We start from the raw sequence: 27359 nt of genomic DNA, 5'->3' as shown, positions 1-27359 counted from the left end.
GTGATGTCATGGGGGTGGAATCCTCAGCCAGTTCCACAGGGAGGTAGCAGTGAGAGCAAATGACAAGCTCCAAACAGAAAAAGTCTTATTAACTAGCGATTAGTGATGAGCGAGCACTAAAATGCTCAGGTGCTCGATGCTCGGGTCGAGCACATTGGAATGCTCGGGTGCTCGACCTGAGCAATGAGCCCAATGTAAGTTTATGGGAAACTCGAGCATTTTTCAGATGGCTCCCTCCGGCGGTCTGCAGAGGGCCTAAAATTGCCCAAATCGATGGGACCAGTGCTCAAATGACATGGGAACAGCATGGGGAAGACCCCTGGAAGCATTTCTGACTCCCAGGTCACTTCTGTCAACAACGTTGTCAGAGGTATTATGCCACTTTTATGGACTCACAATAAAGCATACCAAAACTAAACCAAAATGGATTTTCCTGGGAAATATGTTAAGGAACATCCTTTCCAGGGTAATGACTTGTATATAAAGCAAAATAAATAACCAAAAACAAAAATGCTCCTCCACACCTTGGGCTATGTTCACACGTAGCGTTTTTGATGTGTTTTTTCACTTTTGCATTGCTTTCAACCGTGACAAATGCATTCACCAGGAAATATCATTTTAACATTTTGAAACCTTATCTGGCCATGTGGTGTGTGAGATATCATTATACACATTGTGTTTCATTTATGAAGGAGGGACTCTGAAAGTCACAAAGCCTATTTTTATAGGGCCATCAGGCTGCCTTTACTATTCTTAAAGGGCCAGCAGTCAGCCCTCACTATTCTTAGAGAGCCATCAGCCGGCTATGTTTTATTGTTCCCATTACTAAAGAGTGGGTCTCCTACACTGTTATTGCGTATGCAGCGAGTGGCAGGGCTGCCCAAAATTTGGACGCACCCCAATACCACTTTGAAAATTTGGATGCATCCCAATACCCCTTTGAAGAGACTTAGAGGAGGGCCTCCTGAAAACAATGTTCCCATTATTAGGAAGTGGGTCTCCCATTGTGTTTGTCTATGCAGTGAATGCAAGGGTTGCCAAAAATTTGGAGGCACTCCAATGCTCCTTGGAAGAGACGTGGAGGTCAGAGGGCCTCCTGAAAACAATGTTCCATCATTGGGAAGTAGGTCTCCCATTGTGTTTGCCTATGCAGTGAATGCAAGGGTTGCCAAAAATTTGGAGGCACTCCAATGCCCATTGGAAGAGACGTAGAGGTCAGAGGGCCTCCTGAAAACAATGTTCCCATTATTAGGAAGTGGGTCTCCCCTTGTCTTTGCCTATGCAGTGAATGCAAGGGTTGCCAAAAATTTGGAGGCACTCCAAGGTCCCTTGAAGAGACCTGGAGGTCAGAGGGCCTCCTGAAAACAATGTTTCCATTATTGAGAAGTGGGTCTCCCATTGTGTTTGCCTATGTTTTTATAAGGGTCAGCCTGTCAGCATTTTCAGTTGACAGGCGGATGCACTTATCAGTTATAATTCCACCAGCAGCACTAAAAACCCGCTCTGATAAAACGCTGGCGGCAGGGCAGGCCAGGACCTCCAAGGCATAGAGAGCCAGTTGAATCCACGTATCCAGCTTGAATACCCAATAATTATAAGGCACGGTCGGCAAGGTATTCCCTCAGCATCTTCCCAAACTTTGCACTCCTTGTGAGAGTACCCCACGCCTCAGGGCTTGTGCGATGGGAGTGGCTGAGAAAATTCTCCCAGAACTTTGACAGCGTTCTCCTGCCTCTGCTGGATTGAAGTTGTGTCTCTCTCGCCTGTACTCCTTGGTTGTCCAACGAAGTGTGACCTCTGCCGCCAGCATTTTCAGATGGGAATTTTTTAATAGTTCCGCAACAAGAGCCTTCTGGTACAGCCCCATTTTTGTAGACCTGTCCGCCTCAAGAATAAGAGATATAAAGTTCTCCTTGTAGCGTGGGTCTAGAAGTGTCACCAACCAGTATGGACTGTCACCTAAAATTTTGTGAACGCGAGGGTCATGGGAAAGGCAGTGTAACATAAACTCAGCCATGCGTGCCAGACTTCTAACAGGCAAGACTTCCTTGTCCTCACCAAGAGGCTGACTGACCATTCTCTCCTCCTCCTCTCTGTCCTCTGGCCATCCACGCGGAACAGACTGTATGACAGTTGTGCAGGTAGTACCGTGTATAGTGCATGTAACTAGCTCCTGTTCTTCCTCCTCCTCCTCTTCCACATTGTCCCCCAATCCACGTTGGGATGAGATGAGGCTGGGCTGTGTGTAATCACCCTGTATGGTTCCTTGCTCCATCTCATCGTGCTCCGCCTTCAATGCATCCTCTTTGATTGTGAGCAGAGAGCATTTCAGAAGACAGAGAAGCAGGATGGTGACGCTAATTATGACGTCATCGCCGCTCACAATCTTGGTGGAGTCCTCAAAGTTTTGGAGGATGGTACATATGTCTGACATCCATGTCCATTCCTGAGGTCTTATGTGTGGAGTCTGAACTTAATACCAACGGCCTTGTTGATGCTGGTACTCAACAACTGCCCTCTTCTGCTCACAAATCCTTCCCAACATCTGTAGTGTAGAGTTCCAATGCGTGGGGACATCACACACCAGTCTGTGAGCCGGAAGCTGCAAACGCTGCTGAAACATGGCAAGGGCGGCGGAAGCTGTAAGTGACTTTCTAAAATGGGCACACAGTCAGCATACTTTAACAGGTAGATCCGGCAGCTTCAGGTAGGATTTGAGAAACCGCTGAACCACGAGGTTAAGCACCTTGGCTAGGCATGGTACTTGTGTGTGAGCTCACCTCGCCTCAGAGCCGCCACCAGGTTCCAGCCGTTGTCACACACGACCATGCCTGGCTGTAGGTTCAGCAGTGTGAGCCACAGATCTGCCTGCTCTTTCAGAGCTGTCCACAATGCTTCAGAATTGTGTGGTTTGTCACTTCAGCATATTAGCTTCAGCCTGTTGCCGCTTGGCCGAGGCAGTGGTGCAGTACTCCCAGCTTGTGACTTATGTGGTCATTTCGGAGATGGAGGCTGAAGAGGAGGAGGAGGCTGAGGAGGATGAGGTGCAGGAGCTGTAGACCATGGGGGCAACCCTGATTGACCTAGGGCCCGCAATCCTTGGCTTCGGGAGGACGTGTTCCGTCCCAAGGTCTGACTGGGTCCCGGCTTCCACTATGTTAACCCAGTGTGCCGTCAGCGAGATGTACCGTCCCTGCCCACAAGCACTTGTCCACGTGTCCGTGGTTAGGTGGACTTTCCCAGTAACTGCGTTGTTGAGGGCACGGCTAATGTTTTGGGACACGTGCTTGTGTAATGCGGGAACGGCACATTGGGAGAAATAGTGGCGGCTGGGGACCGAGTACCGAGGGATGTTCGCCGCCATCAGGTTGCGGAATGCTTCCATCTCCACAAGCCTAAAAGGCAACATTTTGAGCGCAAGCAGTCGTGAAATGTGAGAATTTAGTAGTGTGGCCTGTGGGGTGTTGGCTGCGTATTTGCACTTGCGTTCCAAGGTCTGGGGTATAGACAACTGAACGTTGCGCTGGGACAAGGACGTGGACATGCTTCCTTATGCTGCTACTTGAGAGTGTGCAACAACAGGTGCAGGGCAGGAGGCATCTTTGCATGCACCATAGACAGGGGATTGGCTTGCATGCACAACAGCAGAAGAAGCAATGGTGCCACCCGCAGACACTGTTCCTGGACCCTGGGGTTTGGCCCACAAAGTTGGGTGCTTTGCTGCCATATGCCTGATCATGCTAGTGGTTGTCACGCTAGTCCTTTTGCCACCCTTGCTGATGCTGGCCTGGCAGGTAGTGCAAATGGCTTTTTTGGGGTTATCGGCAGAATCTTTAAAAAACAACCAGACTCTGGAAGACCTAACAGTTGTACTGGCAACTTCCTTCGTGTTGCTGTTACGGGGAATGGTAGCCTGCCTTCTGTCTGCGGCCACCACACTGCTTCTTCCTGCCTGTTGGGGTGCTCTGCCTCCCTCTCCCTTTGTGCTGCTGTCCTTGCTCTGCATGTCCTCCTGCCAGGTTGGGTCAGTATATATATCATCCACCACCTCGTCTTCCACTTCCGCACCCTGGTCCTCCTCCTGACTTTCTGGCAATTGTGTCTCATCACCGACCACCTCTTGTGACACTTTCCCACCGTCGCCTTTGTGTGACTGTGGCTGCTCAAATATTTGGGCATCGCTACATGCGATCTCCTCTTGCCTCGCTTCAAGTGGACCGGACGAAATCTATAAATGGAAAAGTGAACAGCTCTTCAGAGTGTCCAAGTGTGGGATGATTTGTCTCCGGGCACTCGGTGGGAGGAAGGAGGATCAGGGTGAGGAATATGCGGTCCAGACTCACGGCTACTGAGACTTGACCATGTGGAAGACAGGGTGGTGGTGGTGGTGGCTAATTGACTGAAAGCATTATCCGCTATCCAACGAACAACCTTTTGACACTGCTCTGGGTTCAATAGTGGTGTGCTGTGGTCCCCTAGGATTTGGGACAGGAAGGTCAGAGAGAAGATGTGGGTATTTGTTGTGGCCAATTTCAGCTTGCCCACGGCATTGGCCTTGGCCTCTGCATGTACCATCGCCATCACGTCCAGTTCCCCGTCCCTTGCCCATTTTAAATGGAGGACAATATCTTCCACGCTCACTACAAATGACTGAATTTGGAGCGAACTTATATGTGATCCGTGTGACTGACACACTGAAACAAATTTTTAATGGAGTTTAGAAATGGCAGTATTTTCTGAAAATGTATATGTGATCCGTGTGACGGATAAAACAGAGTTTTAAATACCTGGCCTGTAGGTAACTATTTTGAAGAGCAAACCGGTGTCAAAAACTTTGCTGACAGAATGAAAAAAAATTTGAATGGAGGCCAAAAATAGCAGTATTTTCTGAAAACGTGTATGTGATCCGTGTGATGGAGAACAGTTTTAAATAGCTGGATTTTTAGCGCTGTAATATGGAAAGGACCTGGCTTTATTCTGCAGTGCCAACAAGCAAATGGCGCAGAAAAACGGTGTTCTCTGGATTGCTTTTTAAGCAAATAATGAGGATTAAGATCCAAAAAAAAATATTCCTGGCCCCTGAGACCTGGGTCTTTGTCTAGAAATATCTAACAGCAGCAGAAGTCAGAACTGGAATGGAGCCTCTTGTGCTATATGCACTGCAGTCTGCTATATACACTGCCTGCCTATGTACACTGTCTGTCTGATATCTCTGCAGATGGATTAGTTCTCAGAAGGACTGTTTGTTGAGATGGATATGTGTAATGTACTTGTTTTCTCCCTACACTACCTAATACACAAGCAAATCTCTCCCTAGCTCAGCAGCACCTCTCCCTACATTGCCTGATTGCGGGTACACTGCAAGAAAACAAAGCTATTTTCTTCAAAAAACATCACCGCACCTGTGTACAAGTGGTATGTAGTATGGCAGTACAGCCCTTTTTAATGGTGCTGAACCATAATTCCAGATACATCCCATGGACAGATGTGTTTTATTTCTTGAAGAAAGCAGCCATGTTTTTTCAAATTATGCGCATTCCCTTCAATATAATGCTCTGGTTTGGGGTATGAAATTAATTGAGGGTACTGGTTTGAGGACTAATACTATTATATCAGGTCTAAAAATATATAGCCATGTCCTGTCACACAAGCTTTTGACCTTTAAAACACCCATCCTATTTTTGTAGCGATCCACTGTTTGAGTATAACCCTGTGAAGTTCTCAGACAAATGAAATCTCTGCCATTGACTACAAGAGAGTGCTCTGTAATGCTGCATAACCCCTGCATTTGCGGTGGCTGCTCATAGTGATATACCGGTATGCTTTGAAACCAAGACTGTGATTAGTTGCTTGTGTCAGTGACAGGCATGTCCTTTAATTCTGTGCTATTAAAGAGGGACTATTTTATTTTTTTTCTTTTGGGCTAAGAACTGACATGTGGGTAATTGCTAAGTATTGATGGAGAAACCTATATGAAAAGTTTTAGGAGAAACTCACGAGGTTTCACTTGTTTGCCAGTTTTGATCAAATCAGGGAGTCGATCGATTGGAGACAAGAGAAACACAACCAATTCTGTCTGTGTCCCAGACTTGTCTGCTCTCAGATGCCTGGTTACAAGTTTTTATTACAAGCCACAAAGACAAGGAAAGTGGGAGTGGCTTACAATACGTTATCTAAAAAGGAATATAAGTTGGGAAAAATAAAGTCGTAAATTATGTATTCTACTGCATTCCTTAGACTGGTTACATCTAGGTTTACTATACTTTCGGAAACAAGGGAAAGCTTCATACAGAGACAGCTCTATATTAGATACAACGAAATAACACTTATAAAGCTAATATTAAAATACAAAATTATCAATTAGATATATGAATTGTCTCAATAATAAAGCATAGTATAAAACATTATCTGCCTGTTTTGTCCGATGGCGGCTCAGAATGATCAGTCAGCTCCTACAGCGAGTCTTCTGCTGCTTCACGTCAACAGTGCAGCTCATCCTCTTCCGGGCTACTCTGTCTACAGGGCCTCACTGTCGACATCACGCTGATTGACAGTAGCTGCTTCTCTTTCACTCACCAGAACAGAGCGGAAGAGAAACAGCTGCTGCCGATGTGATTTCACTGGAAGCTAAAGAATCACTGGGAGGAGTGCTCTGTGATTACTCTGAGCCGGCAGAGATCGGCACCAGGCCCAACAGGCAGAAGTTATCAACTACCGGCCCGTAAGTTCTTAGGCCCATAAGAAAAAAATAAAGTAGTGCTGAATAACCCCTTTAAGTGCTGAAAAACATTTACTAATTTACTAGATATTTTCAGTAGAGATTAAAGTGTAGTAGCAATATTGTATTCTTACAAAATTTTACCTTAAACCCCTAAATCACAGGCATTTTACTTGCATATCAGTAACTAAATATTATTTAATCTCTAACTGTAAAGTAAGCAATACAGAATGACTGTGTGGCATCGAGAAATCATTTTTCATACTTGAGTATCACATGTGCCCATGCCTTAGTATCAAGGGAACATGGGATTAAATTATTCCATCATTGCTCAAAGAGTAAATCTCTTGTAAGTTATTGAATCAGCTTAAAATGACAGGAATTAATGTAGTCATTTATCAACTGGCCACATGATATATTTTTCTTAAAATGAAAACAACCTAAATGTTTGCATTGGAAAATATAGTATTTTTCCATCATCAACTAACATGAAGAATTCTGCATATGTTTTATGTTTTGCTTTTAATGCTGTTTTCTCACTCTGTATGCAAAATCATTTCCCTATAAACTGTAAAAGGATTTTGTCTTGTCTCCGCAGAGAACTCTGCAAACTGAGAACTTTGCAAATAAAATTCTAACTATAGTGTATTTCAACTATTCCTTTATGGCAAAAAAATTGCCTCCAGCAGCATTCTCTGTTTTGATGCCTGAGGCTCTTGATTGAGTAATCGGTTTACTTTTCTTTTTTTTTTTTATTTATTTAAGGGCTGTTTAGAATATTTTTATTGTTTGTAGTAAATAAAGATAAATTAACAGAACACATCAGTGTTAAAAAGTGGTCCCTATTTATTGGTCTCGAGGACTTGTGTCTTTCTTAAATTATAAAACCCCTTACACAAAGCCTTATAAAAGAGAAGTATTGTATGGATCCATATTACTGTGACCATAATTTTCTATATAGGTTCATCCTGAATAACTGATTTTACTTTTATGCTGCCATACCACATTTATGTAAACTACTTTCCTTATCTCTATAAGAGGGCTCACTCACACGAACGGAGTTTCTCTCCTCCGAGAGAATCGGATTGATTATGGCAATGACGCTCCGATCAAACTCTGATCCGAGATTACTCAAAGTGTTAGCTGAGTGTAATCCGAGATTACTCAAAGTGTTAGCTAAGTGTGATCCGATTCTAATGGATGACAGAATTGTAGCACACTGCCAGGAGAAGATGGAGAACAAAGTTTCTCCATCTTCTCCATTCTGTGAGTCTGAGGAAATCAGACTGCACTTCGGTGTCATCCGAGAGCAGTCTGATCATTTCCATGTACCCATAGTCTTGAATGGGTGCGTGCCATCCAATTTGTGAAGCCCACACAGCATGCCGCGATTTTTTTTGTTCGTGCTGAATCGGTATGAGAAAAAAAAGATGATTAGCATGGCCCATAGAATGACATTCTATGGGGCAGTGTTGATCAATGTATTTTCTCATACCGAGTCGGCATAAGAAACAAAATCGCAGCATGCTGTGTGTGACTCCGCATATTGGATGGCCAAAATGTCTGATGTATACGCTCGTGTGAGTGAGCCCTTAGTGTGTGACTTTTAAAACCAACTGGTTTCACCAATAATGAAATGAAGGCATCCATACATATTAGTCTAATACTGATCTAACTGGACAAAGTCAACCAAAAATGATTGTTCATTGGGGAAAATGTAAACGATCGTTTAGGATGACTGATGACAGGCAATCATAGTCTGGAAAGAAGACATACATGTTTAAAAATGTCGAATAGTTGTAAGCCTAGCATGATATTTCTTTGAAGGAATGTTCCCAGAATATTTCTAGATCATCCACAGAAAGAGTTTTTATCTTTTATCCAGCGTCACTGACCATGCCAACAACCAAAATAGACCAAACTTTGTTTGACTTTGTTGCCATTAAGCTATTAAACTACTACTATCAAACAAACTACTAATATGTCATATGTATGGCTTCCTTAAAGGGAGTCTGTCACCCCAGAAACACTATTTAATCTAACCACACAGTCGAAAAAGGGGGAATTAGTCTCTGTAAAAATCTTATATTCTTTGTAATAAATGTTGACATTGATGTTCAGAAAAAGCAGTTTGTCCAATATGCAAATTGCTCATTCAAACAATATGGTGAAAACCTGTTTCATATAAACCCCAATCAAAAGACAAAGGGGCACTCCCTATGGTTAGAGAAAAAAAAGATATTTTACAAGGCATGTTTTTCTGAAGTCAGCTTAAAAATAACAATATGCACACTGTCAGGATTCTTCTTGTTTGCCTGCTGGAGTGGTTGTCACATGATCACAAATTTATGATTTACATATTTGCAGTCCCATGCTAAATAGATATTACAACACAAAAACCTCAGGCTATGAAACCACGGTTATAAGGAAGAGAATAGAAAAGACTCATAAAATAAATAATTTATTTCAATGTTTTAAAATACTGATAGAAGTTAAAAAACAGGTGCCTTCAAAACAGCCTACAACAAACATACATCCCTCTTGGCTATATAGAGAAAATCAAAAACCCTATCTAAAGTAATAATGTATTACATCTGTAGCCAATATTGCACATACCCTTTATAAAGTGCTATAATTACTTAACAAAGTGTATATACACAATTGAAGAAACCTTCAATAATTAAAGTGCCAAGGTGCACATATGAGAATTTGTAAGCAATAAAAGTGCAAAAAGTGTACATATAAAAATTAAAACAAATAAAGTACGTGTATCAAAGAAGAATTGCACATAAATGTGATACCTAAAATATGATACCTTAACTAGGTATAAGCAGTGAACAAGTGCACTGTGCAACCTATTATCACAGATAGTAAAGTTCAATATGGGCAGTGCAAAAAAATAATAATATATATACTCTATGCAGCCTGTTCACTCAAGTAGTGAAGTTAAACCTGTAAGGTGGATGCATTAAAGTAAAGAAGAAAGAAAGCTAAACATGTGAGCCTCAAAGGGTTACTTACATAATGTTCACAAGGGAAAGAAATAGCCTAGGGGGATGTACTGCTGTAAACCCTGACGACTCCGTTTCGCCTTCAGCTTTTTCAAGGAGGGGCATTGTAGTCTACATCTGAATATGTGAATCACATATGAGCAGTCACTCAATTACTGCATCAGCAGGCAAACAAAGCAGAATCCTGACAGTGTGCATTTTGCATTATGTTTTTCTATGTAAGGGAGTGGTTGGAATTATTAGGTGACATTAAACTGCATGCCATACTATTGCATACATTGGGGACATACATTTGGTTTATGTCCGATCAGTTTTTGAACATGTACAGTAAACCAAACATGAAGATAAAATGAGATCTGAAGTGAGTCTAATGATGGTAAATAGGTTACATATCCACAAGATGGTAATGGTGCCGCAGAAAGACATGTATAAAAGCATTTCTATCATGTGCAGCATATTATGTTTTATAACAATTGCAACTTTTTCTACTACAGCCACAATTGCAGAAGCCACAACAAAGACTACAATATGATAATAGTGTCACATTTTGTCGCCTATTTCCATTGCTCTTAGGCGTTCAATATCTATAAATGCTTTATATTCAATCTCTGAAGTGAATGTGAAACACCTTGTAGAGATGTGTCTTCAATTCAAGATTAAGCTATCTATGCTGTTCATCAATGGCAAGGAAACTGAATGAAATCCACTGTGATTCAGCGTCGTCATCCAACAAAACATAAAAATGTCCAATGTGGTGTGTATTTTTTATAGGCACTTAATGAAAACAATCATTCTGCACTTGCTAATTATCTTTTTTCCCCGCTAAGCTAATTACACTATTTGGGTACTTTGAATAAACTTGGAGTATCATTAGTGTTGCTGCCACCATTGTCTTCTTTTTCTACAGAACAATGGTAGAAGCAATCGTATAGAGCTAATGAATCTTCTCATTCTCCCTGTTTGCATACAAATGACAATCTCAGGATAGCAATTGGGAGAATGTTAAGTCACCAAGAATAATGTCTGAAGTAATGAACAAGGCCAGGATAAGTAAATACTTTATACAGCACTGATAGAAAATGCTAAATGATGGTAAAGTGTAAACCGAGCAGAGATTATGTTACAATAAGGCAAAACTGTGGATTTAATCTAAAAGTTACATGTATTATTTTCCAGCTGCTGGCTGTCTCTAGAGAAAGGAGCCATATGGGCATTTGTGGCGCCTGCATTATTTGTCATTGTGGTATGTAAATCATTCTTTTTTTCTTTTATATGCATTGCTTATCTTTATTACATTAATGATTTAGCTACACAGTTTTTTTGCTGCATTTTTGTCATTAATGTTACGTGTTTTATGTGCAAAGCAAAATATAATGGTATTAAAAGGGTTGTCTGGTCCAAATCGATAAGTCTGCAGTCACTCTGTGTAACTGCAGACTTATTAATCCTCCCAGCGCATGCACTGTGCACTACGGGGATTCAACAGTTTCTGAACCAGGGCCGGAGTGTATGTATGCATTGTACATACTCCCTGCGCGAGCTTGTCCAGTGGGTGCGTCTTTGTTCCATAATATTGTATCGAGCAAGGCCGCGCCCCAACTTGTGACATAGCCATCCAGTGAGCGTGGCTAACTAGAGAGTGCAGCCTCGCTCAATACACAAGTGAATGGAAGAGATGTCATCCCTACTGGACAGGCTTTGGCCGGGAGTATGTATAATGCATACATACTCTCCAGTCCTGGATCAGAAACCAGTGAATCCCTGCAGCGCACACTGCATGCGCTGGGGGTTTCCTAAGTCTGCAGTCACACAGTTAAATATCTTCTTGCTTTAGTTTGCATTCCTGTTTCGATATTTCAATCTTTCTATTTCTTTGTATACTGCTCATTGCGAAGGCTTCTGTCTTTAATACTGCAGCCTGGCAGTGGTGGTTGAACATGCTCAATGCTTATACAAGCTCTTTCTAAGCTTTCCTTTAAATCTTGCCAGGATTGCTTGAACACTGTTAACTCTCTGCGAGTTACAGCCTCACTGCTCTTGCAATGCTATTTAAAGGGATATGCTCAGGATCTTAAATTGCTGTAATTAGTTAGCATGAAAATAAGCAAGTTTGAAATTGACTTGCTTATCTGCTGTCATTCTCCTGCAATGGGAGCTTTTATCTTTCATAGTGCACAGCTCCTTTCCATGGATCTTGGCCTCCGGACCTTAGCCAAGAGTATGCAGTAGCTACATTCCAGGAAAGGAGTTAAAGGGTTTCAAACCAATAAGTGTGCAGTCACTCTGTGTGACTTCAGTCTTATTGTGCGCTGCGGGGATTCACTGGTTTTAGACTCGGGAACAGAGGGTATGTATGAGTTATACATACCCCCGGCGAGTGCGAGCAGCCTCGCTCTCCATACACTTGTATTGAACCGAGGCTGCGCACTGTCTAGTGATGAGGCCGTCTGGTAGGTGTGGCCGACCTGAGGGTGCAGCCTCGTTCCATACAAATGTATGGAGAGCGAGACTGCACCCACTGGCCTGGGTCTGAAACCGGCAAATCCCTGCAGCACACAGTGCATGCGCTGAGGGGATTCATAAGTCTGCAGTCACTCAGAGTGACTGCAGACTTAATGGTTTGGACTGGACAACCCCTTTAACATCCCCATTGGTTCTATTCAGCCCAACGATTTCTAAACAGCTGTTAGCTGTTCACCTCTTCCCGCTCAGCTTTTGAAGAAGGATGCTATTGGAAATCTTGCAGATCACCAGCCCACAGCTTTCAGTGTAGGTCAGCTAATCTTGTCTCTCTGTAATCATGGCTCTCTGCTCTGGCTGTCCAGAGCTGTGTGCTTATTCAAATGACTGAGGGGTGAGTGTGTTATAGCAGAACTTGTGCTGATTACTTTATATATATATATATATATATATATATATATATACATACATATATACATACATTATATATATATACATACAACTAGATGTATATTATGACAGGTTGTGGTGATTAGACTGGCGTTTCCTGCCTGGGTCAGATGGGCACTTTCACTTTCAGACCCTTCAAGCACAGTCTATACCGGACATGTTTAATGCAATAACCAGTTTTATTGGCTCCGTATATATTTCATCAAAGCAAAACACAAATGATACAAAATAATGTTCTAAACCGGCTCACTGTTAACTATTCAATAAGATACTGACTCAAGAAAGCTGGGCCTAGTGTACGGCATCCCATACAAACAGTTGCATTACTCACACAACAAATTTCCGAGTAGCACAAAGATCCCTCGGTTTGTGAACTTTGTACCCATTTATACCTGAGTAACTAATTAGTCACATTTACCATGAAAACCTGGAGTGGCTCAATGGAGCAGGGCAACTAAATAGTTTCCTGCTATCAAGCTCCCTGGATGGTTTATTTACACAGTATAAGGCAGGAACCTAGGGGAAATGTACACACCAAACACTTTTCTCCTGATCCTGCTATATTGTAGTAAGTCGACTCGCTCGGCCCCTTCCGGAAGTAGACTCAGGAACCGGGTTTTCACTGAAGGCTTTATTATATGGCATAAAGCCCTGCAACTTCAGCAAGAATAAACATGGCCTTACTGGCAAAACGACAAAACAAAAGATAAACGATAGCACAGTCCATGTATTTGGAACTCACCCACACAGGGTGTAGTCCCAGCCTTCAGCTCCGTCCGGAGCTGAAGCTTTCCCAGTCTGGAGACCTTGCCTCTCCAGACAACAACATAGAAAAAAAAACAGGACTGAACATTTAAACCATGCTCAGCCACACCCTGAGCGGAGGTATGGTGAATGATGTCCCTCCCATCTCTATGTCATTCACATAAAACCACACCCTTTAAAAATGTTAACCCCCAGCATATAACATGCTGGCAGAAATTCAGTAGATCTCAGTTCACACAGGAGAGATACCTCCCCTCATATATCACACCAGTGACTCTGTCACAATATATATTATTAATTTATATTTAGAGCACAATTGATTCCATGGTGCTGTACTGTACATGAAAGGGGGTACATAAAAAATGCAAATATAGATTACAGAGAACATTCTACAGGATAATGGGGAATGAGACAGTAGCTTGGGGGGTTTGTAGCAATTCAAGTGATGGTGAGGTAGCAGCAGGGTCATTACAGATTGTAAGCTGTCTTGAAGAGATGGGTTTTCAAGTTTGGTCTGAAAGTTTAGAATGTGGTGGATATAATCGAACATTTTGGGGCACAGAATTTCAGAGGATGGGGATACTCGGGAAAAGTCTTTGAGGTGATTGGGTGAGGAGCGTATAAGTGTGGATGAGAGAAGGAGGTCTTTGGAGGATCGGAGGAGGATATTGCTGTAGTCGATGCAAGAGTGTCACGCAAGGTGTGGGAAAGACCAAGTGCAACATGAAGGGAATAAGGGGAGGAAGCTCAAACACTAGGGAAAGGGGGAGTAGAGACCCCAAGCCAGATCTAATAACACCCTGCCTACCCTACCGTCCCTATATTGGTTCCACACCAATGGCCGAGCAGGACCCTAAACCGTGTATATCCCTAGAGCTTGGCCCTAGATAGGGAGGGGGAGGGGTGAGCACTGGTCAGGCCTCAATACAAACTAAAGACAACAAGGTAGACAAACAAAGGGGATTAACTTAGCTTGAGCAGACACCAGAGGAGTAACTTCAACTGTCCTTCAAGGGAACCAGAGAAGAAGCCAGCCAACAGCTAGTGCTTCAAGCTTGCACAAAAGAACATAGAAGTATCACCAGCAATTGCTTGGAGCAAACTGAGAGATTTTAATTCCTATGCAAGGGTGTGTCAATCAGCAGCAGGAGGGAGGTCGACACTGGGTCTTAAAGGAAGAAGGATTAAGAAGGTGTCTGCAGTGCCAAGTGCAGCGACCTTCTACAGCCAGTATGTATTACTCCTGACACACCCGTGGCAAAGAGATGATGAGGGCATGCACGAACATTTTAGTAGATTGAGGGCTGAGGAAAGGATTGATTCTGCAAATATGTTTGAGTTGGAGGCGGCAGAAGAAGGGGAGAGCTTTGATGTACAGTTTGAAAGACAGGGTAGAGCTAACTGGTAATCCAAGGCAGCGGACTTCTGGTACAGGAAAAAAAGTGATGTCATTTATTGTGATACACAGAGGGGGTAGGGGGTGAAGTAATATGGTGGAAAGATGATGACTTCAGTTTTATCCACATTGAGCTTTAGGAAGCTTTAGGAAGCAAGAGGACAAGAAGGAGGATATGGCTGATAGACAGCAGAAAGGTGACATCTGGGCCAGAGGGGTAGATCTACGTAACATGAGTGTATCGGAGGTACTAGAAGCCATGGGACTTTGAGTATATACAGTATATCATCATTGAAATTGCAGCATCAAGAAGGAAAAGTCGTGGAATTATAAAAATCAATGGACAGATAAACATGTTAAAAATATACAGTACAGACCAAAAGTTTGGAAATACCTTCTCATTTAAAGATTTTTCTGTATTTTCATGACTTTGAAAATTGTACATTCACACTGAAGGCATCAAAACTATGAATTAACACATGTGGAATTTTATACTTAACAAAAAAGTGTGAAACTGAAAATATGTCTTATATTCTAGGTTCTTCAAAGTAGCCACCTTTTGCTTTGATGACTGCTTTGCACACTCTTGGCATTCTCTTGATGAGCTTCAAGAGGTAGTCACTGGAAATGGTCTTCCAACAATCTTGAAGGAGTTCCCAGAGATGCTTAGCACTTGTTGGCCCTTTTGCCTTCACTCTGAGGTCCAGCTCACCCCAAACCATCTCGATTGGGTTTAGGTCTGGTGACTGTGGAGGCCAGATCATCTGGCGTAGCACCCCATCACTCTCCTTCTTGGTCAGTAGCCCTTACACAGCCTGGAGGTGTGTTTGGGGTCATTGTCCTGTTGAAAAATAAATGATGGTCCAACTAAACGCAAACCGGATGGAATAGCATGCCGCTGCAAGATGCTGTGGTAGCCATGCTGGTTCAGTATGCCTTCAATTTTGAATAAATCCCCAACATTATCACCAGCAAAGCACCCCCACACCATCACACCTCCTCCTCCATGCTTCACGGTGGGAACCAGGCATGTAGAATCCATCCGTTCACCTTTTCTGTGTCGCACAAAGACACGGTGGTTGGAACCAAAAATCTCAAATTTGGACTCATCAGACCAAAGCACAGATTTCCACTGGTCTAATGTCCATTCCTTGTTTTCTTTAGCCCAAACAAGTCTCTTCTGCTTGTTGCCTGTCCTTAGCAGTGGTTTCCTAGCAGCTATTTTACCATGAAGGCCTGCTGCACAAAGTCTCCTCTTAACAGTTGTTGTAGAGATGTGTCTGCTGCTAGAACTCTGTGTGGCATTGACCTGGTCTCTAATCTGAGCTGCTGTTAACCTGCGATTTCTGAGGCTGGTGACTCGGATAAACTTATCCTCAGAAGCAGAGGTGACTCTTGGTCTTCCTTTCCTGGGGCGGTCCTCATGTGAGCAAGTTTCTTTGTAGCGCTTGATGGTTTTTGCATCTGCACTTGGGAACACATTCAAAGTTTTCCCAATTTTTTGGACTGACTGACCTTCATTTCTTAAAGTAATGATGGCCACTTGTTTTTCTTTACTTAGCTGCTTTTTTCTTGCCATAATACAAATTCTAACAGTCTATTCAGTAGGACTATCAGCTGTGAATCCACCTGACATCTGCTGTGGACAAGCTGAGCAGAGCGAAACTGCAGGTGCTGTGGACAAGCAGAGCAGAGCGAAACCGCAGGTGCGGTGGACAAGCAGAGCAAAGCGAAACCGCAGGTGCAGTGGACAAGCAGAGCAGAGCGAAACCGCAGGTGCGGTGGACAAGCAGAGCGAAACCGCAGGTGTGGTGGATAAGCAGAGCAGAATGAAACCAAAGGTGTGGTGGACAAGCAGAGCAAAGCGAAACCGCAGTTGCGGTGGACAAGCAGAGCAGAGCGAAACCGCAGTTGCGGTGGACAAGCAGAGCAGAGCGAAACCACAGGTGCGGTGGACAAGCAGAGCGAAACTGCAGGTGCGGTGGACAAGCAGAGCAGAGTGGAAACCGCAGGTGCGGTGGACAAGCAGAGCAGAGCGGAACCGCAGAGCAGAAAGTGCTGGCGGACAGGACAGGGCTCTGTTCACATGGAACAGACAGGGAAACACAGGAAGATAGTTAGAACACAGGAGGTAGATGCGGAGGCAGGGAGACGGGACAAGCAGAACCAGATACACACAAGGTACTTACAATGAAGTAGCGAGTGGACACAAAACTCACAAACAGAAGTACAGAGACAACGAGTTGGAGTTAGGTGCACGTTCAGACACTGCAGGAAAAGGGCAGGTACGGACATAGAGACAAACAGGTAATGGGCTAGGACACAGGGTGGCGGAAACAGACAAGATACTGGACAGCAACTGGCAACTCAGTTGCACAGAACACACTGAAAGAAAGTGTTGCTCAGGCACTTCCTACTGGGTGGAGGGGGTTTAAGTATCCAGTGACTCACAACAATAGGCTGGGGATGCATTAGGAGTGTGCACACAGTAACTTTAAGAATCAGGCAGTAACTGCGCTGCCGCCCTAAGCAATCAGACAAGAGACATGCACACAGCAGGTACTTGAGCAAAGTGTGCAGCCTGGACTGATAGGTAAGATGGCGGTCTTGCATGGTGGAAGGTGGTAAGCCATGCCAGCATGCCGCCAGGGATGTTACAGTACCCCCCCCTTTACGCCCCCCTCTTCTTCAAGCCTGCAAGGATTTTCTGCAGAGAATTTAGAGGCCGATCCTTCTCTTCAAGAAGATTACCTCTTCTGTCCACTAGAGGGAATGAGAATGGTCTCACCATCTTGGTGACTAGGATGCTTCCTCCCATAGAGCCATCCTCAGCATCAGATGAAGTGGGTGAAGAACCAGGAACAGGACACAGGAAAGTCTCTCTCCATTTGTTTTTATTGGGTAGCACCCCAAAGGATTCACGGGACAACTGGAAATCCTCCACCAAGTTGGAGGGGTGCAGAGACTCGGGGGTAACCACCGGCTTGACGTACACTTTGCCAAGCTTACTGGATAAAGTACCAGGTACAGGGTGTAGGAAAGTCTCTCTCCATTTGTTATCAGGTAGCACCCCGGAGGATTCAGGAGACAACTGGAGGTCCTCCGCCTGGTTGGAGGGGTGCAGAGACTTGGAGGTAGCCACCGCCTTGATGGACTTATTGCCAGATTTATTAGAGATGGAGGATCCTTGCATTGGGACCAACTTCAGTCTGGTTTGTGAGATGACATGTCTGCGAGGTGGGGCAGTACCTGAAGCCAGATCATTGGTACAATCGTTGAGACTGTGTGGAGACATTGCCTCCACTTCCCTTCCTTCGGAGACTTCAGCGCACAGTGAGTCAGCGACTAGCAGATCTGGTGAAGAAGAAGAAGACACTGCTGACTGTCCTGAAGATATGGGGACTAGACACCCCTTGTACCTCAGCAGTCCCCCAGTAAACACTATGCAGGATCTCCAGACCTGAGCGGGCACTAGATCTCTCGGCTCTTGACGACCTGTGGGTAAACCAGACAGCACCTGGAATGTGAACTTCTTCATGTGTAATGCTCCAATTTGGAGCTTAATTTGTACAGACATATTTTGATTGTTTCTGAGTATGGCTCGTCCTTCAGCTGACAATGCTCAAACCGGATTCTGGAGTTGTCAGACGGGAATCAGACACCGACTCTTCAAGGCTTTAAGCCCCAAACTTTCGGTTAATCCGAGGCCTTTTCTTGCCACGGAGACAGTCATGGTCATCTGTGGAGAGGAAACACTAACGCCAAGGGCAGCCTCTCCTACAGGCCTAATGTCTTGGGATTCTCCAACCTTCGCTGGACCAAGACAGTCAGGGTTTCCGAAACAACCGCAGCGGGACCGCAATCCGATTTTGTGACTGAGTTCCGGCCTCTGCTTTGCCTGATGAACATGGTCATCCTTCATGGATTCTGTGCGGATAGCTACCTCTACAGGCTGGGGAACAGGAGGTCTTTGGGAGGACAGAACCTGATGTGACAGTTTACCTCTACGCCTTGCATGTCTGGATGGCCTCTTGAGGTTGGGAAGAGAAGTATTCTGTGGAGCATTATCATCCTGTGTGGATTCTGTGTGTGCAGCAGCATTTTCAGGCTGGAGAACTGGTGGGCTACCTACACGCATCACCCATCGGGACTGCTCCAGGATATTGGGAAGGGAAGCTTTAGCAGAAGCTTCAGGGTTAGGGTCATCAAAGACCATTAGAAAGGCCACCAGGAAGGCCTGATGGCCAGAGACGATAGGATCCCATACTTTCCATAGGGAGGTGATCCAATTCAAGGCATCACCCGCTAGGTAGGACATCAGAAATGCTACTTTAACCCGATCAGTGGGAAAATAGTGAGCATAGAATTTGAAATGCAGCATGCATTGCTCCACAAACGCACAGCTTTGTTTTGGATCCCCATAGTACCGTGGTGGATCCGCAGGAACGAGTGCTGATAGCTCCATTTGCGCTGGTGCATAAATCGCCTGGACCTCAGCTTGAGAAAAATTTTTTCCTTGGTGCATGTATTCGCCAGACAAGGATTCAAATGTCTCCGAGAGCGAAGGGCCGTGGGGATTAATGGGGACCATGGCCTGAGCAAACTGTTACGCTCACGCCCGGACTGACTGGCGTGAACGTGGTTAGTTGTCCCACTGGGCCACGAACCGAGGAGTGCCTGGAGTGGCATGACTAGGGGCCTTGCCAGATCCGACCACAAACACACGGTGGCTCAATCGACTCCGTGGTCTGAGGAGGGATGTGGGAGGTGGCCCAGGTGCTACTCCAGGGCAGACCCTGGTAACAGCTGTTGACCCACACCGGGGAATGCAGGAACGGCAGGCACAGCTGGTATGCAGACAGGTGGGTACTGGCAGACACAGCTGGTATGCAGACAGGCGGGTACTGGCAGGCACGGCTGGTATGCAGACAGGCGGGTACTGGCAGGCACGGCTGGTATGCAGACAGGCAGATACTGGCATGCTGCATAGTACAGACTGGGATACAGGAGCAGAGCAAAATCGCAGGTGCGGTGGACAAGCAGAGCAGAGCGAAATCGCAGGTGCGGTGGACAAGCAGAGCAGAGCGAAATCGCAGGTCTGGTGGACAAGCAGAGCAGAGCGAAACCGCAGGTGCGGTGGACAAGCAGAGCAAAGCGAAACCGCAGGTGCGGTGGACAAGCAAGAGCAGAGCGAAACCGCAGGTGCGGTGGACAAGCAGAGCAGAGCGGAACCGCAGTTGCGGTGGACAAGCAGAGCAGAGCGTACACGCAGGTGCAGTGGACAAGCGGAGCAGAGCAAAACCGCAGGTGCGGTGGACAAGCAGAGCAGAGCGAAACCGCAGGTGCTGTGGACAAGCAGAGCAGAGCAAAACCGCAAGTGCGGTGGACAAGCAGAGCAGAGCAAAACCGCAGAGCAGAAGGTGCAGACAGTAGTAGCGAGTGGACACAAAACTCACAAACAGAAGTACAGAGACAACGAGTTGGAGTTAGGTGCAGGTTCAGATACTGCAGGAAAAGGGCAGGTACGGACATAGAGACAAACAGGTAATGGGCTAGGACACAGTTCAGACAGGAACTGAACCCAGAACAAGATACAGGAACGAGCCTGGGAACTCAACCCCCAGGGTGGCGGAAACAGACTAGAAGTCACAGATACAGGTAACGGGCCTGGGTATACAGCCCCCAGGGTGGCAGAACAGACTAGAAGTCACAGATACAGGTAACAGGCCTGGGTATACAGCCCCCAGGGTGGCGGAAACAGACAAGATACTGGACAGCAACTGGCAACTCAGTTGCACAGAACACACTGAAAGAAAGTGTTGCTCAGGCACCTCCTACTGGGTGGAGGGGGTTTAAGTATCCAGTGACTCACAACAATGGGGACGCATTAGGAGTGTGCACACAATAACTATAAGAATCAGGCAGTAACCATGCCGCCGCCCTAAGCAATCAGACAAGAGACATGCACACAGCAGGTACTTGAGCAAAGTGTGCAGCCTGGACTGATAGTTAAGATGGCGGTTTTGCATGGCGGGAGGTGGTAAGCCATGCCAGCATGCTACCAGGGATGTTACAACCTGTGAAATGAAAACCATTTCCGGTGACTACCTCTTGAAGCTCATCAAGAGAATGCCAAGAGTGTGCAAAGCAGTCATCAAAGCAAAAGGTGGCTACTTTGAAGAACCTAGAATATAAGACATATTTTCAGTTGTTTCACACTTTTTTGTTAAGTATATAATTCCACATGTTTTAATCCATAGTTTTGATGCCTTCAGTGTGAATGTACAATTTTCAAAGTCATGAAAATACAGAAAAATCTTTAAATGAGAAGGTGTGTCCAAACTTTTGGTCTGTATTGTACAAATTCTAAAAAAGTGGAAACAAAATTTTCAAGGCATCCCGATTTATTCAGTATCGCGTAAGAGTGCCGTTCCAAGAAATACAAGCACGTACATGCCTTTGCATTTTATAAATAGCTTCATTAAGCTCCTCATCAATATATCTTTGCAACTTCATGCCTGAACTGCAATGATTTCTAAACCTTCACATTTCAATAATACCGTTTGCAGTTCACCTTGGAATATTGTTTCAAAGGTTGTATATTTTTAAAGGACACCGTTCTATTTCCGGTCTTTAGAACAACCCATTCTTTCACAAATGTTACTAAAAGCAGACTGCATGGCTAAGGGCTGTATTTTATTCACATGGCAATGGGACAAAAGGAAAAACCTGAATTCAATAATTAAGATGAAGTGTGCCAAGACTTTTGTCCATATAGTGTCCATAAATAAGAACTTTTATATAGTGTCTCCTATATGCTTTGAGCGATCAGCTCCACGTGTCTTAAAAGAGACTGGTTGAATTTAGTATTTAAGTTTTAGCGCTGAAAATCTATAAAGGGTCTGTGAAGAATTTGTGGTTTATGTAAGATGTGTAAGGATGCAGCTTAAGTTGCTACCAATAGCATATTGATCCTGGTATCAATTGCATATTTATGTCTCTATAAACGTTCACATGGGTTGCAATGGCAGCAGACAGCAGGTTTTCCTTCTATTTAACTGCTGTGTTTTTCACCAAGTCTTTCATGAGCATCTCATAAACTGAATCTACTTTGACGTCCTACTCCCAGAACACTTATATCTCTTCTTCAGAGTGCTGTGATCTGGCAATATTTCTTTGTAGAGCTGCAATCTTGTTTTCCCTACAAATAAAAAGCATCTGCCTGTGAATGTGTCTTCTGCTCCATGTTACTCTTTATTCTCCACATAATTCAGCGTGCCGACTTGTTACATTAAAATTGATAGAAGTAATACACATCCACTTTTCTGTTCCCTGACATCCCTGTTTCAAACTTTAAAATGTTAAAGTATGAATCATACATTTAATTTCCATTTCGGCATGGCTCCTGTGGGGGCTGATCCGTTAAGGCTTATTATATCAGCATATGGAGCAGGCTCAAACCTATGAGCAGAGTAAGCCAAATTACATTTAATACCAAAGTAAAGGGTATGTCATTATTCTCATATAATAGCATTCAGTGTGGTAAGAGAGCAATATCTGAGTATCCATGCGTTACCATAGATTATCCAATTACAAGTTACTAGAGACAATCTGACAAGTGGTTTCCATAGTAATTTCTGTACAGATATTTCAATTAGTAAACCGCAAAGAAAAATCACTTTATTTTTTCTGAACTTGGAAAACAATGTTACTGGTTTATACATACTGTATGTAGCAAATTATTTTTACAATTGTTGCATGCCAATGATAACTGGAGATGAGCAAATGATTTCAGGATTTATTGAGTTTGATACAAGTTTTTCAAAATTCATCTAAGTTTGTTGGCTAATTCAATTTGCATTTTGTTTTTGGACAAATTGCCTATAATGACTATTTTGACTCCTTATCTAGGCTGCGAGTGTAGCGCGCTTGACAGGCTGTCTCTATGTACTATTCTCACACAAAGAGATGTTATCAGATAGCTTGACTCGACTGCAGGAGGCACGTATGAAGATTCTAGAAAAAGGTTTATTTTCAAGCTGAATTCTTATAGTTATGCACAATTACGGTAGCAGTTGTTGTAACAGCTGCAGTAGGTTAAAAAAGACTATTCTGCACCAGAGCTGCAAGACATGTGGCTTCATAAGATAGCTGCCAAACTCACAAGGAGGAAGAAAAATAAAGGGGGTTGCAGACAGCAGAGCTAGGGAGGTGGACAGGGAGAGAGGGAGGAGAAACTTCTAAAAGGCAACTCAAAGTGCATAGCAACACAACAGCAACAATACAATACTGTATGATTTCAAATTTGTCCCACATGACAATGGCCACCACCATGTTACAGATAGCATAAGACAAAGAAGGACTCCCATGAATATTTTTCTTCACTAAATGAGTGTATGTGTCTGGTATGTAGTGTGAGTGTATTAACTAGAACTACTGATGGAGTCATTTTGACTCCTTTCGTTTTTTATTTCTCTTCTGTGACTACATTTTTCAGAATTCCGGCTTGAAACTCGGTGTCTTTTCCTCAAATATGATGTGAAAAAAGATTTTGTGAGAATAAATAAGTTTGGTGAAAAATTTGCGCGTTTTTTTCAAAATTTACCAAGAACTACTGAAGGGAGTCATTTTGACTCCCTACTATATTTTGAGGTCCTTTTGTCACTAAATGTTGCTATAAAGTTGTGTGCATAATTTTTTCACTCTGTCTTATTTACCCTGATGTTCATATAGATGTAGTTCAATTTACATATCAACTTTTCACATTTTCCTTGTGTTTTACCTGCTTGTATTACTGTGTAATGCTGAACAAACTCTATCTGATGAGGAGCTAGATGCATTCATTGCGATATTCTATGCTCGTGGAATATCTGGCACGAACCGTCACTCGATTAGCAGTATTTGGTGTAATGACTGGGGAATACCGTTTTGCAAAGCGACAATGTCTAGGGACCGCTTTGTTGAAATTATGAGGTTTCTCAGATTTGATGAGAAATCTACTCGATCGGAGAGACTGCAAATGGACAAGTTTGCTCTATTTTCTACTGTGTGGGACAGGTTTATTGAAAATTGTATTGCGTGTTACAAACCTGGCCCATACATAATGGTGGATGAGCAACTTTTCCCAAGCAAAACTAGGTGTCCATTCACACAGTACATGCCTTCCAAACCAGATAAATATGGCCACAAATATTGGCTAGCTGTTGATAAGAGGAGCAAATATCTGGCAAATGGCTTCCCTTATCTAGGCAAAGATGACACACGCCGTGCTGAGGACCGTTTAGCTGACCATGTGGTAATGAAGTTATTGGACCCGTTTTTGAAAAAAGGTCGCAATGTTACAACCGATAATTATTTTACTTCAGTAAAATTAGCTAAACAGCTAAAAAGCAAAGGAACAACCATCGTGGGAACACTGAACAAGATAAGGCGAGAAGTGCCTAAAGAAATAAAATCCATGAAAGAGGAATTGTACAACACTAAAGTGTTTAGAAATGAAGACAATTTTACACTTACAGTATATCAAGGAAAGCCCAACAAAAATGTTGTCATTTTGAGTTCCGTCCATCCAGATGTTGTTGTTGCGTCTGATTCCGCTAAAAAAACTCCAGAAACGGTAAAGTTTTACAATGAAACAAAATATGGAGTAGATGTAGTGGATCAGATGGCACGAAAATATACCACACGAACATGCACAAGGAGATGGCCTGTTCATGCATTTGAAAATGCCTTAGACTTTGCGGGTATAAATGCATGGATAATATTCAAGGAGATTACCCACCAAAAAATGTCACGCAAGGCATTTTTGCAAACGCTTGTGAGAGAGTTGAGTGGTCCGTATGTCACAGATAGGGAAAAGGGTTCCACGTCCCAAGTTTCTACATGCTCAGAAGTGATGGTTCAAACAAAATTTTGCCAGATCAAAGAAAAGTGCAAGAAAAATAGATCTGTCGGAAATTGTAAGACTTGTGGTAAGTCTTTGTGTGGGCAATGTACTGCCATAAATCAAAGGCAATGCCTAAAATGCGAAACACCAAATGTTTAGAAGGTGAATTCTGCGCCATATTTTCATTTTTATGCTCCTCCACCTACATTTTCTCTGCTTTTTGTTCTTCAGTTGTTGTTTATATGTGTGCACTTGAATAAAAAAAAATGTTTGAAAAACGTCTATTATAATTATTGTTATTTTCTGTAGAAAAATAAGAAAAGCAGAAAAAAAACAATCAAAAGCATTACTGTTGGATCTCACAATAATAATACATTACAAAAAATATAATTATTAATAAATAACCACAAATGAAACTCTAAAAATAAACGAAAACAAGCAAGGAGTCAAAATGACTCCTTTCAGTAGTTCTAGGCGGGGTCACGAGTCCAGTAGTCCTAGTGTTAATTTATTCGCCTACTGCTGCTCTCTCCGGGATCCAGCGCTTTTCAGCTCCGCTTCTCAGTGACTTCACTGCTCCTTAGGCTCTTCCAGGTCACACTGCTCTCTTAAATCTATCAATAAGAAAGCAATCCTGCCACTTAGTGAGAAATAATATTAGTTGGTGAACTATAAAAAGGTGTCTTATTACCAAGATTCCACACAAGAAACATCTCATGATGCGTAAAACCAGTGAGCTGTCTCAAGACCTTCATAACCTTATTGTTGCAAAACATACTGATAGCATTGTTTACAGAATAATTTCTAAACTACTGAGGGTTCCAGTGAGCACTGTTGGGGCCATAATCCAAAAGTGATCAGGTGCTCCCTGAAAGATTTCAGACAGAAGCGTAAAAAGAATTATCAGAAAAGTTGTCCAAGAGCCAAGGTCCACCTATGGAGAGCTACAGAAAGACATGGAATCAGCAGGTTGTTTCAAAGAAAACTATAAACAATGCACTCAACCTCCAAGGCCTGTATGCACACTCACCACACAAGACTCCATTGCTGAACAAAAAGCATGTTCAAGCACATTTAAAGTTTGCTCAACAACATTTAGACAAGTCTGTGTGTAGCGTCAGCATCTCGGCCTCCTGCCAGGCAGAGACGCCGATCCCCTCACCGCCGCGGTCCGGGTCCGGTGTCCTCTGGCTCCCTTCCTGCGTCTGCCCAGAGTGCACGCACCGCGCGCAGTTCACCGGGCACTGTACTTAGGGTGCGCGTGCTTGCGCTCCCTCCCTCTTAAAGGAGCCGTGCACGCCGTCCTAAAGAGTCCCCGGGTACTTGTCGGAGGACTGCCCTCTTATAAGGCACCTCCTCCAAAATGGAGGTGCCTGTGCAAGATTGTTGTTTGTGTGCTAACACTCTCCTCAGTCCTCAGGTTCCAGTGCCTGCCAGCCTGTCTATCAGCTGTGCCCGCCAGCCTATCTATCAGCCGTACCCGCCTGCCTGTCTTTCAGCTGTGCCCGCCTGCTTGTCTACCCGCATCACCTGTCTACCAGCCGTTCTCATCTTCTCTGCCGGTCGGCCTCGGCCATCAGTCCCGTGGGAGTCGCCTGCTCTCACACAAGGTCGGTCCCAGAGTGGCACCTGGTTTACCTTCCCTGTCCCTCCTTGGTTCGCGGAGTCGACTAAGCCGCCATGTGGCCAGGGTCGGTCCGGGTAGGCACTTAGTTATGCCCCTCTGGTCCCTCCTTGTATCACAGCACAGAGGTTTCACCACCCGGATCCGTAACAGTTTGCACAGGCCATGGAATCCGGTGGCTCCCAGGCTCTTTTGCTCTCAGACCTGTACCAAGAGGTCTCTCGCCAGAGATCCCAACAGGATACTATCCTGTCCTTTCTGCAGACAGTCAACTCCTGCCTGGATGCGCTGTCCACCCCGACTGTGTCCACCTCTAACCAAGCGGCACCCGCTCCGGCGGCACATCAACCAAGTGGTGCTGTGGCATCCGGCTTAGGACCCCGGCTTTCTGAGCCTCCATGTTTTGGTGGTGACCCTGCCCTATGTCGGGGCTTCCTAAAACAGTGCACGCTGCACTTTGAGCTCCTGGCACACCAGTACACCTCTGACTGGGCCAAGGTGGCATTCATCATGTCTCACCTCACCGGAGAGGCGTTGGCGTGGCTTAACCCTCTGTGGGAGAGAGGGGATCCTCTGGTGTCTGACCTCCAGGCCTTCCTCGCAGCTTTCAGGAAGGTGTTTGATGAGCCCGGACGAAGATCTTCGACTGCTTCCTCTCGTCTCCGACTCCGCCAAGGGAGTCTCTCTGTGGGACAGTATGCCGTGCGTTTCCGCACCCTCTCATCTGAACTTACTTAGAACAATGAGGCTCTGGTGTCCACCTTTTGGGAGGGCCTTTCTAACCGGATCAAGGATGAGCTAGCCGGTCGTGACATTCCTCCATCTCTGGACGACCTGGTGTCATTAGCTACACGGATCGACATCCGTTTTCACGAGGCAACCCGTGAGAGAAGACCCTTGCGCCTCGCACCAACCTTCCAAAAGCCAGTTTCGTAACCAGCATCCCCTCCTGTGTCTTCTCCAGAGTATATGCAAATAGACCAAGTTCAGATGGTTCAGTCTCACCAGGAGGTCCGCCGCGCCGAGGGGAGTTGCTTCTACTGTGGCAG

The 27359-nt window shown here is 44.3% G+C and overlaps 1 protein-coding gene across 5 annotated transcripts in view; it reads left to right on the top strand.

Moving 5' to 3' along the window:
• Positions 1–27359, top strand: part of ADGRD1 (adhesion G protein-coupled receptor D1) — a 1511981-nt gene that overhangs the window by 1200302 nt on the left and 284320 nt on the right. For all 5 annotated transcript variants that reach the window (XM_073676103.1, XM_073676100.1, XM_073676102.1 and 2 more), the window contains one exon: positions 10906–10972. In XM_073676103.1, the coding sequence (XP_073532204.1) occupies positions 10906–10972 (67 nt within the window). The remainder of the gene's footprint in view (positions 1–10905; positions 10973–27359) is intronic.

Source organism: Phyllobates terribilis, unplaced genomic scaffold (assembly GCF_046119375.1).
Source record: "Phyllobates terribilis strain yellow unplaced genomic scaffold, ASM4611937v1 Scaffold_1__5_contigs__length_1240528914, whole genome shotgun sequence".
Lineage (NCBI taxonomy): Eukaryota > Metazoa > Chordata > Amphibia > Anura > Dendrobatidae > Phyllobates > Phyllobates terribilis.
The sequence above is the reverse complement of the archived record's forward strand: the minus strand, read 5'-3'. Positions and strand labels throughout refer to the sequence as shown.